The sequence below is a fragment of the Cupressus sempervirens genome, chromosome 5 (assembly GCF_028749045.1).
Source record: "Cupressus sempervirens isolate cs-2001-9-10 chromosome 5, ASM2874904v1, whole genome shotgun sequence".
In the NCBI taxonomy this organism is placed as follows: Eukaryota; Viridiplantae; Streptophyta; class Pinopsida; order Cupressales; family Cupressaceae; genus Cupressus; species Cupressus sempervirens.
The window spans coordinates 609,904,402-609,924,837 of record NC_143122.1 but is presented as its reverse complement, the minus strand read 5'-3'; the positions used below and the strand labels follow the sequence as shown (position 1 = coordinate 609,924,837).

General features: G+C 39.8%; 1 protein-coding gene across 4 annotated transcripts in view; it reads right to left on the bottom strand.

Moving 5' to 3' along the window:
* Positions 1-20,436, bottom strand: part of LOC149557367 (uncharacterized) — a 321,202-nt gene that overhangs the window by 259,284 nt on the left and 41,482 nt on the right. For all 4 annotated transcript variants that reach the window (XM_089832039.1, XM_089832041.1, XM_089832040.1 and 1 more), the window contains exon 2: positions 19,465-19,559. In XM_089832039.1, coding sequence (XP_089688165.1) covers positions 19,465-19,559 — 95 coding nt within the window. The remainder of the gene's footprint in view (positions 1-19,464; positions 19,560-20,436) is intronic.

Genomic DNA, 20,436 nt, shown 5'->3' with positions numbered 1-20,436 from the left:
GCTCTATGCTCTGTTTTTTTGGGGGGGATGGTGTTAGCCGACTGGATGAGTCCGACAGTGTTTTTGTAGCCGACGGGTAAATAGTTTGTAGCGGATGTAATGTTGTGGCCGACGGACTCCTTCGGGAAGGTTCGGCGGTAGTATTTATATCCCGTCTGGGATCATTGTAAATCATCATTCATCTACTATTGCGAATATTATGAAGCATAATGTATGTCTGGTGTATGCGAATATAGTTCTGTTGTTCGTGTTCATTGTCTGTATGTGTTAATTTCTTTACCAGTACGGTAAACATTTACCCCTAGAAACAACATCTTTCAACAATCTACAAGCACAAAATAAAAAATGAAATCAACTTTAAGTACACGACTTTGATTAAGAAAAATTACTTTCAACAAAAACAAATAAATTGTAAAACTGCAAAAGTATTAAAGTTTGAAACAAGTGAAGTACCTCCCACTCAAGGCTGCAAGAGTAGGTGGTTTGTAGCCCTTTCCCACTATCGTACAATCAGTCACAAAATTCATAAAATATGGACTTGCTGCAACATTGAAAGACAGCTTGTTAAAAAACCAAAAATCAGCACATTGGATGTCAAGTTGCTCATGCACATCACAATTCCATCCAATGCCCTCCAATGATGGTTGTGCTTCCGGTGTGTTTCTATGTACAAAATAACCATCAATAGAAGAGTTTTGCGGTCTATTAGACCCAATAAATGTGGAAGTTGAGACCGAGGACCTACCACAGGTAGTAGTTATCATCTATATGCAGATCCTTGGGCCACAAAAATAGCCCACTATCCCCTCGACTGCTTCTTCTTCTTCATCAAGGGTGACTAGGATACCTAGTCGCATGACACAACCCACATCATCTCATTATGAATCATGATAAATTGATAATTCTTTTAGCACAATCATTAGTTGTGATTAGAAAATAATAAATGATTGTTAAAAGGAAACAAACCTTGTGATTCATAAATGACTGCCCTCATGGCCAATTTTGCCCTTTCCCTTTTCAACTTCTTCTCTTCTTGGGCACTAAGCAAAGTAATCATCTCCCTTTTTATTTCCTTCGTAGTCACATCACAAATTCTTGTCACGCTTTTCTATATCAGCAAGGTGGTACTTCAAACGAGATATGCCTCCACATATGACACTATTATACTATGTTCCTTCAAAGGCATATTTCCATGTAAGGTCTCTAGCCCCTTTAGGGCACATGCCTATGAATCCAGATGGACATGCTAGGAGACCATTGAGAGATGTTGCAGCTGATCCAGATGTAGAGGAAGCCATATTTGCTGGAAAATCGGAGAATAAAACAAAAAATGTATTAGTCTTAAAGTTTTGAAATTATTGAGAAAAATTTGATTGTTTTTGGAAAAATTGCAAAGAGATGGTCTTAGGTCTTTGTCATTACACTCTAAAACCATAAAACATATTGGAGAACATTGCAAATGCAAAATATGTGAGTATGATGCAAGTATGATGCAAAATATGCAAGTAGGGAAGATAAAAATAAGTTTAACTCAAAAGAACAAAAAATTGAGAAACTTACCTGTGGATCCAAAATTGCTTGGAAAGAGCTTCGAATCCGTTTCGAATCTGCTGGAAATCACTACAAATCAATGCCAAACACTTAGGTGCTACTCCAAAACCCTTCTCCTCCACCCAAGATGCCAAACGCAGCAAATGAAACAATGAAATATTGTTTTTAACTGCAAGTATATACTAGACGCCGCCCGCAAGAAAAGTCTAAGTTATCACGAGAAATTGGCAATATACCGCCAACTTCTTGCGCGATAAGTTGAAAATCTTGGCACCCTAATGTGGCGATAAAAGCTAGAGTTTTTTCGCCGCCTGAAACTACTCGTGAGAAATATACTTATCAATGATAAAATGACAATATTTTAGTCTATGCTTCAACCCAATAAGCATTATCACATCTGAGTTCATTGGTTAGAGAAATACAAACTTTTCCTTTTATGCAACATGGTTCATTGTTTCCAAATCTTACACTTTCACCATCATAGTGTTCCATATGTTCAAACTTTGTTTTATCACCAATCATGTGATGAGAACAACCACTATCAATAATCGATGTATCATTTTTGCTAACATGAGAGATAAATGTCATTTTATCTTCTTCATTATCAAATTCATCTTTTACAGCAATATAGTGTCATGTCCCCACTCTAGCTCAGTTTAGCAAAGACATGTGAGTCAACTTATTATGGGGTCTTGTAGGCTGACAGGGTTGGATAGAGACCCAGTATGGTTATTCAGTGTTGAGGACTTGGTGTTCTGGCGGTTATTGATCAGTTGGGAGACGTTCCTTGTTTTTAGGAGACAGTTCCTATATTTATGGGGTTCATTCCTACCTTTTAGGAGGTATGATCATGCACAGGGTTGGGTTTCCATGAGTTTGCTCTTTGGGTTCAGTTTCAGAGGGATAGAGCTTGTTTCCTAAAATTTAGGAGCATCCCTAGATTTTAGGGATGAGATTGCCAGTGGATCCTTGATTTCTGACTTCAGTCACAGACAGGTGACAAGATGATTTCATGGTTTGTGATGTCAGTTGGGCATTTTGTAGCTATTTGGGTTATATTTTTTATATTTCCTAAGTTAGCGTTTAATAATTAAATAAGGCTAAGTTAATAGCCATTTTGGAGTAATAAGGGGAATTTTGACCTCATTTGGATGCATACCCCTTGGTGTGATAGCTCGTTGGAAAGGTCTTGAACTTTTCTAAATCTTTCTCTTTGGTCTCAGGGCGATTCGGTGAATGGATTTATGTCTATGGAGAAAAAAGGTCATTTTTAATAACATTGCCACTTTAAAATAAGACTTAAATCACTTTTGTAACCCAACGCCTTTTGGAGTCTCTTTAGGGTTCGATTTGCTTTGGAAGGGGTTATAAGGAGATGGAGGCACCATTCCTCATTCATATTATGCATTTTAAACTTGTTTACAAATTTGCTCTACTTGGGCGATTTTATTCTGGGACGCAAACCCCACGGTATTTACTAGTTGGGACGTAACCCTCAGCGGTATTTGGTCTTGGAATTTTCAATGGTATCAGCTGTTATCAAGGAGGACGCCATTTCAGCTTGGGTCTACAGTATTGTTTAGCTGGGCACGATTATTGGTACATGGGAAAGTAAGCCTTGCAGCAGTAGCCGCCATTTGCAACACTTTAAAATATGGAGAGTCGGATAATCAGCAGCAGACGTTTGCATGTTCACAGTCCTTTTCCATCAGCCAGTTTGGCGTCATTGTTAGGGAAAATGTACTAGATCCTTTATTTGGCTCTATAATTCAGAGATCTGCCTGGTACGATTTGTATCAATTCTGATTTTACTACATATTGTTATTTATCTTCAGACTCTTTTCATATCGTTCGCTCCTTCTCATTTCGATGTTGAATAATCATAAAAAACGCAAAAACAAACAAACTCTTCTGCATTTCTGTCTAGTTCTGCAAGAAAACTTTAATAAATAGGAAAAAGAAAATTAAAAAGAAAAAAGTATAATTAAGCTACAGCAGATTAGCAGCAGAGATCCATCAGGGATCTTTCAGTGGTATCAGAGCTTACACATTGCCAACCTGTAGGGTTTATGAGAAATTATTACAACAATTTTTGGCTTCTGGGTATTGGCTAAAAAGTTTTGATAATTCATTTTGGCATCTGGGTAGTCACTAGTTGGTGGATTGAATACAAATCTATGCATCCTAGTGGAGAAATACACAGGTTCTACGAGCGTAGGAGAAACCAGTGGCAAGCAGAGGCCACCAGAGACACACAGATACCATGGGTGAGGCACAAGGTGCTGCTAGCAACGGCATGCCTACAGAGGCAGAAGAAAGAGAGATGGTGCGGACCCTATTCACTACTCAACCCAGGATTGCTCAGGCTTTAGACAGATTACAGGATACCTTGGAGCGTTTGGAGATGGGTGGACACAGAAGCAGGCAAGGTAGATCAGTTTCAGTGGCTCGTAGTCAGCGCAACCATCAGTCCCATTCTTCAGTTGGGAGCTCCCTTCATTCCAGAAGGAGGCATCGCCATCATACACCTACTACAAATAGGCCATTGCTTCCCCAATTCATACTAGGTGAACAGCCAGCACAGGTGGAACCACCAGAAGTGGGGTTTCAGGAGTCAGTTTTGGCGGCCACAGCTGAGTGGAGAGCTCTACCTCCTGAGGTTAGGGACATCTTCCCTCTTCCCCAGTATTGTGCACAGCGTAGAGATACAAACAGGTTCAGGGGAGATCGTGGTAATAGACTACCACAGCAGCAGCAGAATTATGACCTCAACAGAGCTACTGGGAAGATTACATTGGCCCCATATAATGGCTCAAGAGACACTAGCACACGAACTTGGGTCCACAAGCTAGACATATATCTTTCATTAAGGCCCATGCTTGAGCGTGAGGCTATTCAGTTTGCTGTGTTGCATTTAGAGGGGATTGCCTATGATTGGTGGCACCATGGATTGGTCACCCAGGATCATGCCTTAGTTCACTCCTATGCTGAGTTCACCGAGCGACTCATTGCACGGTTTGACCGTAAGGATACAGAACTTTATTATAAAGAGTTGGCTCACCTTAAACAAACTGGTCATGCAGAAGCCTATATTAATGAGTTCCAGCATATTGCAGTTATGGTACCTGATATGCCCCAGAAACGTAGTGTGATGTTGTTCATTGAGGGTTTGCAGGATAGGCTAAAGGGGTTGGTACGTGCTTTCCAACCAGCTACTCTTAAGGAGGCTATTGATGTGACATTGAGACTGGATATTGTTCCCACTTCTTATCAGGCAAATAAGAAACCATTTAGAGATTCATGACCTGCACAGAAGGCCAATACATCACAGAACAAAGGAGGGACCTCATCTAAAACTCCTTGGATGAATCAGGAGACGAAGAATGAATTGAGGAGGAAAAAGTTGTGTTTTTCCTGCAAAGAACCATGGGAACCAGGACACCGTTGTATGGGTAAAGGAAAGGTTCATTTAATTGAGGTGACTTCTGAGTTAGGGGATGAGGAGGTTCCTGATACTGATATTGAGGATAATACAGAGGATGTTGAGCAGTTTCAGACACAGTTGGAGTTAGACACCCCTGAGCCTGTGGCATCAACTAAAGTAGCTATGGCTACCCTCTCCAGTTATCCTAAGTTTCATGCCTTTCGGTTGAAAGGTACACTTAAGGGTAAGCAGATCACCAGTTTGGTAGACAGGTGCTACGCATAACTTTATTAATCAGAAATTCGTTGAGAGGCGTGGCTTACAGTACGAGGAGTTTGGTGGTTTTGGAGTGAAGGTGGTTGATCGTGCTATCTTGGGTTGTACCAAGCAGATTCCACAACTTAGTATTCAGATGGGAGATTATACTTTGACTGATGACTTCTATGTGCTTCCCATAGAAGATTATGATGTGGTTATGGGCATGCAGTGGTTACAAGGTATTGGGCGTTACATTATTGATCACCACCGTATGCAATTAGAGTTTCTTTCTGGTGGGCAGAAGGTGATTTTGAGGGCAGCGTCAGATGGTGGACCTAGAGAGGTGACTTCTCGCAAGATGGAGACCATCCTTAGGCATAATGATGTGCTTTGGGCTACACACTGTTTGGTTAAATCCAAAACACCCATATCTCAGGATGACCGTGTATTTCATGTGGACATTCAGTCAGTGATGGGTCGTCACGGTAGAGTGTTTGGTGATATACCTCTTGGAGTACCACCAGATAGAGGGTTTGAGCATGGTATAGAGTTGGAGGATGGAGCGAAGCCAGTGATTACTACCCCATATCGTCATCTTAAAGCCTATAAGGATGAAATTGAGAAGACTATTCATGAGCTATTGGACATGGGTTTCATTCGGCCTAGTTCTAGCCCCTTTGCTTCTTCTATAGTGCTGGTTAAGAAGAAGGATGGGACTCTACGGATGTGTGTAGACTATAGAGCTTTGAACAAGAAGACAATAAAAAACAGATATCCCATTCCGCGCATTGATGAGTTGTTAGATGAGTTACATGGGGCTGTCTACTTTTCTAAGATTGATCTTCGTTCAGGCTATCATCAGATATGGGTACGGGCAGAGGATGTACACAAGACTACCTTCCGTTGTCATTACGGACACTATGAGTTTCTGGTAATGCCTTTTGGCCTTACCAATGCACCAGCTACTTTCCAGTCCTGTATGAATCATATCTTCAACAAGCAGTTGAGGAAATCGGTTCTAGTGTTTTTTGACGACATATTGATTTATAGCAGTACTTGGGAGGACCACCTCAGACATCTCGAGGAGGTACTTAGCATAGTGGAGAGTCAGTCTCTATTTGCTAAGCTCTCCAAATGTGAGTTTGGATTGACGGAGGTGTTATATTTGGGTCATGTGATCAGTGCTAAGGGGGTGAAGGTGCATGAAGAGAAGATTCAAACGATTCAGAATTGGCCTGTTTATTGAGTTACGAGGATTCCTTGGATTGTGTGCTTATTATAGAAGATTTGTGAAGGGTTTCTTGCAGTTGGCAGCACCTTTGACAGATCTCACTAAGAAAGGGGCTTTCAGATGGACGGAACAAGCACAGGGGGTCTTTGATAGACTCAAGGAGGTTATGAGTACTTGCCCCATTTTGGCACCTGATTTCTCGCAGCCATTTGTCCTAGAGTGTGATGCTTCGGGTTTGGGTATAGGAGCAGTGTTGATGCAGAATAGACACCCCATTGCCTATGAGAGTGGGAAGCTGCAAAACAATGAAAAGTTGTACTCTACCTATGATAAGGAAATGTTGGCTATTATGCATGCGTTAGCTAAGTTCAGACAGTATCTTGTTGGCAGCAAATTTGTGGTGAGAACAAACTATAACAGTCTGAAGTATTTCCTAAATCAAACAGAGCTCAATGATCGACAACAAAAATGGGTTAGCAAAATTCAGGCTTATGACTTTGATATAGAATTCATAAAGGGGAAGAATAATACTATGGCTGATGCACTCTCTAGGAAACCTTCATTGGCTGCCCTACGTTCATTGAGTGAAATTTCAGCAGATTGGAAGGCTCAACTTTTAGTTGAGTACTCCAAGGATCAGTATGCTTGTGAGATCTTGGAAGGGTTGATAGTGGATGACAGATACAGTGTGGTAGATGATATTATCTACTACAAAGGTAAGGAATACCTTGTTCCAGGTTCTCAGTTTAAGGAACAAATTTTGCATGCTCTCCATGATACTCCTACAGCAGGACACCCAGGATATGGTAAGACTTATAGGGCGGTTCGTGAGAGATTCTCTTGGAAGGATCTCAAAGATGATGTTTTACGCCATGTCCGTGAGTGTATGACTTGTCAGCAGAACAAGTCGGAGCATACTTACCCAGCAGGATTATTGCAGCCATTACCTATACCGGAACAGAAGTGGATGGGGATCTCAATGGATTTCATTACAGGTCTTCCTAGGGTTCAAGGGAAAGATTGCATTTACGTTGTCGTGGATAGGCTAACAAAGTATGCCCACTTCTTTCCGATTGCGTTAGATTTTACAGCATCTCAGCTGGCTGAGTTATTCTTCAAAGAGGTGTTTAGACTTCATGGTCTTCCCAAGACCATTGTGAGTGACAGGGACAGCAGATTCATGAGTTCCTTCTGGCAGGAACTTTTTAGGCTAGCAGGTACTTTGTTGACACCTAGTACTAGTTACCACCCTCAAACTGATGGGCAGACAGAAATAGTCAACAAGTGGGTTGAGGGATATTTGCGTAACTATGTGTCAGGACAGCAAAAAGCATGGGTGCGTTGGTTGCATTTGGGCGAGTACTGTTATAATACTATGCATCATATGTCTATTGGCATGACGCCTTTCAGAGCTCTCTATGGATATGAGGCATTATCTTTCACTGATTTGGTATTTAGTGACAATAGAGTACCCTTGGCTCAAGATTGGTTACAGGAAAATCAGGATGTCATGAGATCTCTTAGGGAGAATTTACAGCAGGCCCAGAATCAACACAAGATGTATGCTGACAGGCACAGGATTGAGAGAGCATTTGAGGTGGATGATATGGTCTTTCTACGCTTACAACCATATCGACAGAGCACCCTAAAAAGGGGGGGGAGCTGAGAAGCTCAAACCACATTTTTATGGTCCATACAGGATACTCAGGCGAGTGGGAGAGGTTGCATATGAGGTTGAGTTACCACCTGGCAGCAGAGTTCATAATGTATTTCATGTATCTTGCCTAAAAAAGGCCCTTGGACAGCATATTACGGTTTCACCCGAGTTACCTCCTATGGATGAGGAAGGTAAATTGATTTTGGTCCCTGATGAGATTCTTGAGGTGAGGGAACGGCAGCTGAGAAGCCGGGTGATTCGAGAGTATTTGGTTCGACGGAGAGATCTTCCCATAGAGGATGCCACCTGGGAGGGTGAGAGCATTTTACAGCATCCAGCATTACAGTTGCTTGTGGGCAAGCATCTCCGAGAGGGGAGGACTGTCATGTCCCCACTCTAGCTCAGTTTAGCAAAGACATGTGAGTCAGCTTATTATGGGGTCTTGTAGGCTGACAGGGTTGGATAGAGACCCAGTATGGTTATTCAGTGTTGGGGACTTGGTGTTCTAGCGGTTATTGATCAGTTGGGAGACGTTCCTTGTTTTTAGGAGATAGTTCCTATATTTATGGGGTTCATTCCTACCTTTTAGGAGGTATGATCATGCACAGGGTTGGGTTTCCATGAGTTTGCTCTTTGGGTTCAGTTTCAGAGGGATAGAGCTTGTTTCCTAAAATTTAGGAGCATCCCTAGATTTTAGGGATGAGACTGCCAGTGGATCCTTGATTTCTGACTTCAGTCACAGACAAGTGACAAGATGATTTCATGGTTTGTGATGTCAGTTGGGCATTTTGTAGCTATTTGGGTTATATTTTTAATATTTCCTAAGTTAGCGTTTAATAATTAAATAAGGCTAAGTTAATAGCCATTTTGGAGTAATAAGGGGAATTTTGACCTCATTTGGAAGCGTACCCCTTGGTGTGATAGCTCGTTGGAAAGGTCTTGAACTTTTCTAAATCTTTCTCTTTGGTCTCAGGGCGATTCGATGAACGGATTTATGTCTATGGAGAAAAAGGGTCATTTTTAATAACATTGTCATTTTAAAATAAGACTTAAATCACTTTTGTAACCCAACGCCTTTTGGAGTCTCTTTAGGGTTCGATTTGCTTTGGAAGGAGTTATAAGGAGATGGAGGCGCCATTCCTCATTCATATTATGCATTTTAAACTTGTTTACAAATTTGCTCTGCTTGGGCGATTTTATTCTGGGACGCAAACCCCAAGGTATTTACTGGCTGGGACGTAACCCTCAGCAGTATTTGGTCTTAGAATTTTTAGTGCTATCAGCTGTTATCAAGGAAGGAGGACGCCATTTCAGCTTGGGTCTGCAGTATTGTTTAGCTGGGCACGATTATTGGTACATGGGAAAGTGAGCCTTGCAGCAGTAGCCGCCATTTGCAGCACTTTGAAATATAGAGAGTCGGATAATCAGCAGCAGACGTTTGCATGTTCACAGTCCTTTTCCATCAGCCAGTTTGGCGTCACTGTTAGGAAAAATGTACTGGATCCTTTATTTGGCTCTATAATTCAGAGATCCGCCTGGTACGATTTGTATCAATTCTAATTTTGCTGCATATTGTTATTTATTTTCAAACTCTTTTTATATCGTTTGCTCCTTCTCATTTCTATGTTGAATAATCATCAAAAACGCAAATACAAACAAACTCTTCTGCATTTCTGTCTAGTTCTGCAAGAAAACTTTAATAAACAGAAAAAAGAAAATTAAAAAGAAAAAAATATAATTAAGCTACAGCAGATTAGCAGCAAAGATCCATCAGGGATCTTTCATATAGACCATTTCATCACCATCACTACTATCTAAATCTTTAGCCATGAAAAAAGACTTCTTACCTTTGTCCTTGTAGTCCTTGTAGCTTTTGAGATCCTTCTTGCCTTTATACTTGTTCTTCTTTTCATCTTTGTCTTCTCTATTTGGACACCTTGCAACAATGTGATCAACTTCTTCACAAGAAAAATAGATTAGAGAAATTTTACCTTTGTACTTTCCTTTGCCTTTGGGATATCTCCTTGCAAGCAGTGCTTCAATGGCTTCAAGATCACTGTCAGAACTGTCTTCCTCTTCACTGTCAAATTGTTTGCATTTAGACTTTGCAGCTTTCTTCTTGAGTGACAACTTGGCTTCAAATGCAGACTCAAGATTGCTAGAACTAGGAACATAATTATCATAGGTATCTAGCTCAAATTCTGTCAATCTTCCCACTAGAGCATCCAAGTTTATTTTATTATTTGGATCACATCTCATCTCTTGAATGGCTCACACTCTGATTGCATAGATAGGAAGAAGGGTTATGAGTACCTTGCTTACCACTATCACATCATCAATTTTCTCTCCAAAGGCTTATATTGCACTAACACTAGCTTTGATTCTCTCAACATGTTTTGCAATATTTTCATCCTCTCTGATCTTCATATGATCAAACTAACCTCTCAAGCTTTCTACATTGGCTCTTCTCACATTATCATCGCCTCCATAGATATCTTTTAGCTTTACCCACATCTCATGAGCAGTAGCACATCCTTTGACCTCATCAAGTTCCGCATAGTTAAGAGTTGATGCAATGTCAATCATCAAGATATTATAATTTTTCTTTTCATCAATCTCCTTCACAGTCATTGTTCTAGTAGGAACCTTATACTGAGCATTCAAATATTTCAGACCTGAATCATTGATGGTTGCCAAATGTAGGTTCATAAGTTCCTGCCATAAATCGAAGTTATCTTTGTTCAACTTGGGAATCTTTCTCCTGTAAGACATCCTGATCTTTAGCTTAGGTCCTTGAAACCTTCTCTGCAAGCACCAAAAGCTCTGATACCAATTGTTGGAAATGTAAAAGGAGTAACTGAGAGGGGAGGGGTAAATCAGTTACCACTAAAATAAATCCCAGATCTCTTAAATGTCAATACAAAACATAAAATCTGCTAAAACTATTGTTACTCGATTAACACACAGGCACTCGGTTAACACTAACAATATGTTGTAACTTGGCAAGCACTATAATATCAACTGTTACTTGGAAAATACTGAACATTCAGATCTTAAGATATTAAGTGTGATTAACCTTAATTAACTTAGTTACAAACACAAAAGCAATAGCATAAACACAAGTGACACAAAGATTTTAACATAAAAAACCCAATTTGGGAAAAACCACCAATTGTAACTAGTTATTGTTTTTCACTCTTCTGAAGTGAGCCCTGTTAGGAGTCAACCTTGTTAAAGGTTACAAAACACACTGTTAGGTGTGACTCTATTAGAGGATTTAATCGCCCTTGTTATCAATATCCAAACAATTGACAACTCTGTTGAAATCATCTGAAAACCAGCTGTAAATGATGGTGGAAGAAACCTTTCTGTAGAACTCAAGCCAACTGAAACAACGACTCTATCAAGACTCAAGTCCCTGTCTAATTGACACCTACACCCAGCTGCACTGTAGATATGACAACAATAATAGGTACCTGAGTCACTGCCATAAAAACCACTCTCTGATAAACCGCTCCGGGTGTGTCGATACTGTAGGCTGTGCAATTTGCAACTACTAATTCTATTTTCAAAAGACGGTGCCAATCCATCCCATAATGGATGGTAAGAAACTGGAGCTGATCTACACCTGCATGAAATCAAATCTTCTATCTCTAGGTCAAAAGAAAAATGATGAGCGTATCCCATCGTATAATGCCGGTAAGAACCCCCAAACTCCGCTGCTAGCTCATCATCATTGAACGAAAAATCAATAGATGGCTCCAATCTCAAACTCCGAGTAGCTATAGGCTGATTAGGATCCCCAACAGACCTCTCCTCGAGATCCCTGTGAGGTAGCATAGTAGAAAGGACCCCTATAATCTTCTCAACCAATCTGCGAATAACACTAGTATCTTAGATGAGAACACCTTCTGTCACTTTATGCGAATCCATACGTGCACTATCCAGCAAATACTCCATGAATGCTTCTGTGCAGTAAAATTTATACGAGGAAGCATCAACATACTCCCCTGCACACCACAACTGATCCTCCTGTAAGGGTGGCATACTCAACTGTACCACACTGCCATCTGCCTGAGAAGAATCGATCTGGAGACTTGATCCCACTAGTATCTCGAACTTATTAGGCCCAGCTACTTCCAAATCCTGAACATGTGTCAGTCCCAACAACATGCTCCTCAGTAGCAACTGCACGAGTGTACTCACCACCATCCACCTCAATAGACAAATGAACTGGGTCTGGGGCTAGTTTTGACCGCCAATGCTCCAACTCCAAGGTCACCTCCTTTAACTGAAGCTGCGACTTCTGTAGATCTCGCTGTGTGTCCTCTAAAGCCTCAGTAGTCACTATGAGCTCCTGGGAAAGCTCACTCACCACCTCTTCACGATCCAAGAGTGCCTCATAGGCTATACTTCCCCACTCAACCAGGTGATCACAGTCGGCTACCAATCGTAAGTAATCCTGCTTCAAAATCCGAACAGCTTCACGCAAGGCATGAATCTCTGCCAAAGAAAAGTAACCACCGCTGGACTCATCTGTCATAGAAGCACCCCAGCCAATAACGGCCAACAACTGACAAGCAGTATCAAAATGCTCGCAAGCGATAGCAATGTCTCACTCACTAACTCTCAACTGGCGAGACACATGATGGCACTGGCTAGACTGTCTCCTACAATCCTCCTCTGATGCACTGTCTAAAGGAGTATCCTCAAAGTTACTGGTTTCTAGAATATTGTCATCCATATCTCGCGAATCAACTCCAAAGTTCATATCAACATCCAGAGTATCAAAAACTGTAGCACTGCTGTCCAATTCCTCTGTACCAAAAGAAACTGCCAAGGAAACTAAGTTTTCAAAACTGCCCACTGCATCCTCCTGGATGTCATCAAGGCCAATATGATCCTGGGACTCATCTGTACACATTGCCAAATATAAAAGATCATCAACACATTCCAACAAGAATGGTCGACTGGTTATATGAACAAAGCCCAACACCGGTGTATAAAAACTAATACCAACATCGGACAAGCTGTTGGCACAAGAAAAGACAACATCGTCAATCTGCTAATCAAATCCATGATAGCATCCAAACAATCACTGCTACCAAAAAGTGATAATGATCTCCAGTCAACTGAATCCCAAACGCCAATATAACAATCTCAAGTCCATATCCATAAACTAGAAACAGCTGGTAACTCAAGCAAACTCCTTACCTGAGTAATATGACTAGTACCAACCAACTCCACATATCTATCTGATATTGTCCCTGTACCCCGGATGCAAAATGAACTCGTAATATTATCAGCAACCACATATGATCCACCTACTGTAGGCAGCTGAATGTCAGGCGTGCAAGATGAAACCAAGCTCAGCTCCATGCCATGCTCATTCCCATGTCTCTCCCAGTCCTGTAATGCCAATGGAGTATTTACCAAAGAAGCTTGAGTGTCCTCAAGCTCGCAAGAAAGCCTGTCGACTTCCTCCTCCTTCCTCCTCAAGGCATCTGAATAATCTCTGACTAGTCTTAGAAGATGGTCACGATCTGATAGAAGATGTAAATAACTCAACTTCATCATTCCCATTCCTTCCCTAATCGCCTGTAAGTCAACACAAGGAAACTTCGCCTAAATTCCCTTGTGTCTACCTTGTAACTGAATCATCCGGAGGTGATCCTCTATCATATCCCGCATCCTGTCACGATGAGATAATGAAGCTACAATACCATCTTCGCTCACCTTCAGCTGGCTGGACAAATCATGTGAAGTACTACCATCCTCATGTGACGAAGCATCTAACTGTGCCTGGTACTCTCTCTCAGCAAAGTCATGAATGCTCAATGTCTGCTCATCCCTACCAGGTATCTCACCATCATGCACAACGACATCCTCATCATCATCTGAACCCTCTACACTGTAGTCACTGCCTGTTGGAACCAATCCATCCTGAGTACCTGAGACATCACCCTTTTGCAGCCTGTATACAACTGTCTCAACTTGAGTACCAAGTTGACAGTTACTATCCATCAGCGTAATATCCTTCACCACTTCTTCTTGTGACTGAACTGAAACCTCTGACTGGTTGCAAACTTGTTTCTCGAACTCCTCATTAAGGTTCCTGGTAACATCCCTCACTGTATCAATCAGTGCTTTGCGAGAGGATTTGCCAAATCGAAATCCAGTTGACTTATCCACCTTAGCTGGGTCGGACAGCCTGTCATTTATACGGTGGTGCTTTACCAGCAGTTCAGACATGTTATGCCTTATTTTCCTAAGTTCATCTTGAATGTCTGAATAGCCCTCCTTTCCACAATTCTGACTCTGAATACTGTGTCTATCAATTGTCCAAGATTGTGTCCTCGGAGACTTTGTGCTGTACCTGTCCATTCTGGATAAAGTAGAGTGCTGATCACTCATGTAAGTCGGTTCTCACCCCACAGGATGGCAAGAAAACCACTCTGATACCACTATAATAACCCCGACAGGCTATTGTCTCTTTTAGCACCAAAACTCAAAACTTCAAGGGTTAGGTATTTCGTCAAACAGTTAGCAATCAAGCTCTAAAGCTACTGTAATAATGTTGCTTGAAAGGGCTACTTAATTATACCAAATTGAGCTACAACAATTTGCCAAACACTCTTGATGCCAACTTTATTTATTAAATAAAACTTGCAAAGATTTACGATTTGCAAATGTATTATGCTATAATCTTATTAATTAGGTGAACCTGGCAAAGAGGAGAATCAATATTGAGTCTACAAGTGCTAAGACCGGTCTCCAAACACAAGCTTGCATTTCCTTTGTCTTCCCATTATTGGAATACTGTTCAGACTTTAATCTCTGCTTCAGCGTCTAATAAAAAACTGATCAAATCCTTCATCCCTCAAAAGCCCGTGGGAAGGAGGAACGATTACGAATAGCAGTATAAAGCGCTGCGGCCAATGCAATGCAATAGTACTACCAAATATGGTGCGCCATTTCTCCAATGTTGGTACCGAACTAGCTGATTCCAAATTGGGTCGAGCTCTGTAAGCGTTCAAGCAAATCGACCCGCCGTTTTATACTCCGCCAGGCCTCCGATGTGCACTTATTCCTTATTGGGTAATGCGTCCTGTAATCTGCGGCTAATTGGTTTGGTATCGAAACCTTTATCTTGTGCAAAACAAAGACCACCCACAGCCAAAGGTAATGGATTTGTATCGCGTTTCGTATTCCAATTCTGGCGACTGCTATACAATGCAATCTTAGACAGAGATCTCTCCTCTGGACCCGTGTATGAATCATGCGATGACTCTCATTTCCATTCCGCCCAGTCACCTCTGTCTTCCTTTACCCACGTTGATGGCAGATTATGCGATATGATCTGGAATGCCGCTGATGGATTGCTCGAGCTGTTGGTTGCTTTTTCTGGACAACGGTAGGAAGCCGATACCCAGTCAAAATCGGGAACAGTTCAAACATTTCGACCCGTGACTAATCTCCGCTACTCCTTCAGTCTTATCCCAGGTTACTGCATCTTAAATGGATCGACCATTGCAGCAGTCTCCAATGTGATGGATTGGAGCTCGTCTTCCCATACAAACCTTTCAATCCTGCGATTTCCAAATAAGTGATTGATGTTGATGATATTTACTGATCTTTGGGATAATGACAGAAAACGCCTGGCTTGCAGATTTGCCAATTTCCGCTAGGCTTTGTGCAAACTATTTCGACTTCTATACACAGCTCCCAAATCAATTCGAGTTGGTTCCACTTCCAGCCCCAACTTCAATGATGTTACTTTATAACCTGAGCTCTGTAATTGCCCTCGGTTCGGACTTCGTCCTTAACAATATTCGGAAATGCTGGCTGGAAGGATGGCTTGGAAACCCGTTCTTTACCCCTGATCGATTCTCGCTGCGAGCTTCTATATAGGACGCTGAAAATGTCCCTAACTCTTCTTAATCAGCAATCGAACTCCTTCTGAAACTCGCCCCCAATACCAAACTCCTAAATTCTGCTCTTGACCTGATAATCTGAATCGAATCCTTCAAAGGATAGAGATGCAAGAACCACAAATTGGCCTTAAGCCACAAATAATCGCCCTGATGAAATGACTAAATGTCACCTCCAATCTGCAATAATTCAGATGATATTTCACACCCTCAAAATTGTGTACCTATTGAGAGTTTTCGTTCTCAATGGCCAGTTGTGACAATTGCAGAAACCCTAGGTTCTACAATGCAACTGTGATTGAATCACAATCTGAAATCAAAAGAGAGATAAAACAACTGCTTGATTCGAATGGAGCCCCCGGGGTGCCTATTTATTCTTTTCTCTCCACCTTCTCCAGAGATTTCTAGAACATTTTTGATTTTATCTATTAAGTGACTTTATTAAATATTTTTATAATCCAAGTCACTTTATTAAATTAATTAAATATAAAGTTATCTTTTAATATTTATTTATTTGATAACTTTATAAATAATTAACTTTAATATCACTTATTTATTTAATTAAAATAATTAATTAGTCGTCCTTATAAAATATTCATTATTTTGGACAACCAAATTAATTAAATTAATTAAATCGAACTGTCACCAAAAATGGGGACATGACAGCCACCTAGTTAGAGAATTTGGGAAATAGTTGTTAGGCTAACTCTATTAAAAGATTTGATACACTACTACAATGGTTATAAAGTAACAATGATATGACCTGATTGCTGATGCAACTATATTGCTGATTTCAGATCTTAATTCTGGGTCGAATACTTGATCCTTCCTGATCAGATTAATCTTTGTCACCCAACAAGGATATTCTGCTTATCCTTCCAATTCACTTCCTCTAAGCATCTTCTTCTCTTCCACACACTGTCACACTCAATCCTCAACTTGACCTTATACTTATATCATTAACATTGTCAAGTCAGCTTGAATACAACTTAGAATAGTTAATATTCATCTCCTCAGTCGGCTCGAACCATCAAACAAATCCTTTAAACTCAATATGCCAAAACAAGAAAATCCTTTGTTAGCCGACCCTGCTTGGTAGACACTAACACTGAAATGATTTTCCTATGTTAACCAAGAGAACTTAGTTAACGCTGCATCTTCGCAGCTGCATCTTCGCAAACTTCCTTTGGTAATGAAGTGAGCTTGGTTAACACTGGTTCCATCCAATTTCCTTTGTTACCTGAGTGAGCTCGGTTAACACTCAACTTCTGTGTACTTCTCTTCGGCGCCCGAGTGAACTCGGTAGACATTGTCTTCTTAACTTAGCAGACACCCGAATGCTCGGCAAACACAGAAAACTGTCTTCATTGCCCGAGTGAGTTCGGCATACACTGACTGGTAAAGATATAACATTTTGTGTAATATCAGAGACAATATACAATTGATGAATTGCTTTCAACAATATGATGGATTGATTTATATTGTCGATTAAGTTGATTCCTTTAATGAAAGCAACTTTTCTCGTCAAAGTAATTGGCAACCAATTACATCGGTTGATCTTCTAACGGAACATAGAATATATCTATATGCAAGAGATAGGTTTATCTAATGGATTGTTATTTCAATCTTTCATTTATGTAAATAATGAATATGAGCATATCTTTTAAGTTTCTAACTGTATGTTATTGCCATAGGTAGCAATGGAAAGAGAAGAGATGATACTACAGTGGTATTTGATGCCCTAAATGATATAGTGGTATTTGATGCCCTAAAGGACAAAGTTGTATTTGATAGTTTTTGTCATTTCAATAAAATGGTATAGTTATTTGTTCTTAAGCGGTATATATGGACTAACCTGGGTTTTGTAGAAGCATCCCTAGACAAATTTCGGTTTTGAATTCTACGGTATGTAGATTTTAAATTCCTTGTTAAATTCATTGATGGTGTCTTTAATTTATAGTTATGAAATTTCTGCCTAACTGATTGTAACCATTAATCTCATTCACATGAACATAACTGATATAACTGTCTTCCTATGAATATGAAATAATAATTGTGTTTCTTGGATATGCTAGTTGTTAGTTAAGACCTGGGAAATGTGGTTGTTACACCACGCATGAGCAACATTAAAATGCTTGAAAAATAATTACATGCATCTTCAAGATGACAATGAAAAAGCTAAAAAATGTCACCAATATCCAAGAACCTTTGAAGATGAAATGTCCAGCACCATCAATAGAACACGTGTTTGTTCCTACAGCAAGTCTGCTCCAAAGTTTTTACTTCACACAAAAAAATGGGGCATTAAAAGGTAAATTAAATTTATAAACTACAACAAGTTGTCTTGTTTTTCACACAGATCAGTCATTATCTGCTCATTTACAATGTTTAGACCCCACAGAAAAGAAATGGTGTATTGAGTATTTCTTGCCAAAAAATGTTTTGTTTTCTTAAATGCAAGTGAAATCACTGCTGGGTAATAGGGGATGGTAATATCTAGATATACATGGTCATCTCCCAGCTCCACCTATCAATTTTGGAACATTTCAAAAACATTTCCTGGTTTTTGGCACTGAACAGGTGCTGGGGAGGAGCATTTCCTTGGCATCCCCAAGTCCAAATTATTTTGATCCCAAAATAAAAATTGTCTCATAGACTTGTCAGTTACTCAAGATGTCCATATTCAATATTAATTTTTAAAGCCTAATAATGTAAGAAAATAACAACCATATGGTCCACATTCTTAGGGGGGTAGATGTAACTAGCAATAATGATCAAGCATAATTCTGTAGAGTTATACGTGTCAACTTGTATAGAATGCTTAATTAGTTTTTGCTAGTCCAATTAATACATTGCCTATTGTGGTATCAAGAATTCATCGCTTCATCTATGTCAAATGATGAAGGTCAAGGAAAGGAGTTCTCATATTATCAAAGCCTCCATGTAACATAGTAAGTTGGTGTACAATACTTTAGCATCACAATGCTGAATTTCTGCACCTGTCTCAACTGTCCTCTCTGTTTCACATTCTATTCTGTTTCAAATTAAGATATTACTTTAACAGCTCCAGCAGTTTTGAGCTGGGTACATAATACTGTGATCTGCTGCTATCAGAGACTCGTGAAATGTTGCAGAGGTGGCTTAGCTGTTATGGAAAAGATTGGGGCAATATAATGGAGTACAAGGAAACAGAGAAATAGGCATGAAAAAAATAGAGTATAAAGGTACCCAAGCAATCAAGCACTAAAATAACAACATAATCCATAACTATGATAAAAAAACCAAAGGAAAAAAAAAAAACCTTTTACAAGTTACAACACAAAAGATTAAACATGTTAACTTTATCTTGATACAGAAATGCAGCAACACAAACAACTGGGTGTGTAAAGTAATATATAGAGTTAAGACTTACTTCTTTTGTTATTCTAGTTTCTGTTGTAAAGCAACTAGCTTGCCTCTTGACACCACTTGACAGGGAACATTGTCTCTTCGAACAGCATTGATTTTCTGATTAAAGAAATATGCTAGCAAACATTAGTATTGTTCTTGCTTTCCTTATGATCACTAAGAATTAAATAGTGGTGGATAAAATAATAGTTTCAAATCACAAAACAAAAAATGGTGGTTTGTGCAAATGTCCACCCACACAGAATATATGCCCTTTTTTATTTCAAAGACAAAAAGAAACTAGTTTTCGATTCCAGAAATTATAACAAACTACTGTTAAAAGTTCGAGATGAAAAGAAAAATTGAATAATCACAATAGCTAAATCAGTGTTACAGTACTCTACAAGTCTGGGCAGGACTCTGTGACCCACCAGCAGAGCCCGGCTTTCAGAGTTTTATGGCTCTGGACCTGGACTTGGCCAAGTTTGACTTTGCTACGGTCAGATTCACAGAGTCCTGGCAGCTTGACTTTGCCATAGCCAGCATTTTATAAAGTTTTTTAAAACAACTTATTAATTCCTTTGACTTACTCTTTTGAGTTTATATGCCTTGTCTAAGGCCTAAAAAAGTCATTCCATCACTTGCAAATACAGGAAAAAAAACAAGAGAAAAAGGGTTTGAGACAAGAATATTGGGGTTTTAGATATAGATTAGCAAATCGGTTGGGTCTCATATATCGATTATTGATTTGTGCAAATTTGTAGCTTGCATTCACGCATTTAGAGGAGCTAAGAGAAGCATTTGGAGGAGAATTTTACAAATTTAAGTCGCATTTCCATTTTTTGAGCAATTTTGAAAAGGTAAGTTACATTTTTGTGTTGTTTTCTCAGTTTTTTACATTCATGAATCATATTTCGGTTTGCATTTTGTTTGCATTTATTTTAGTCTTTAGATTTGTTCCACTTATGTAGATGGAAAACTTGAAAAATAAGAAGCC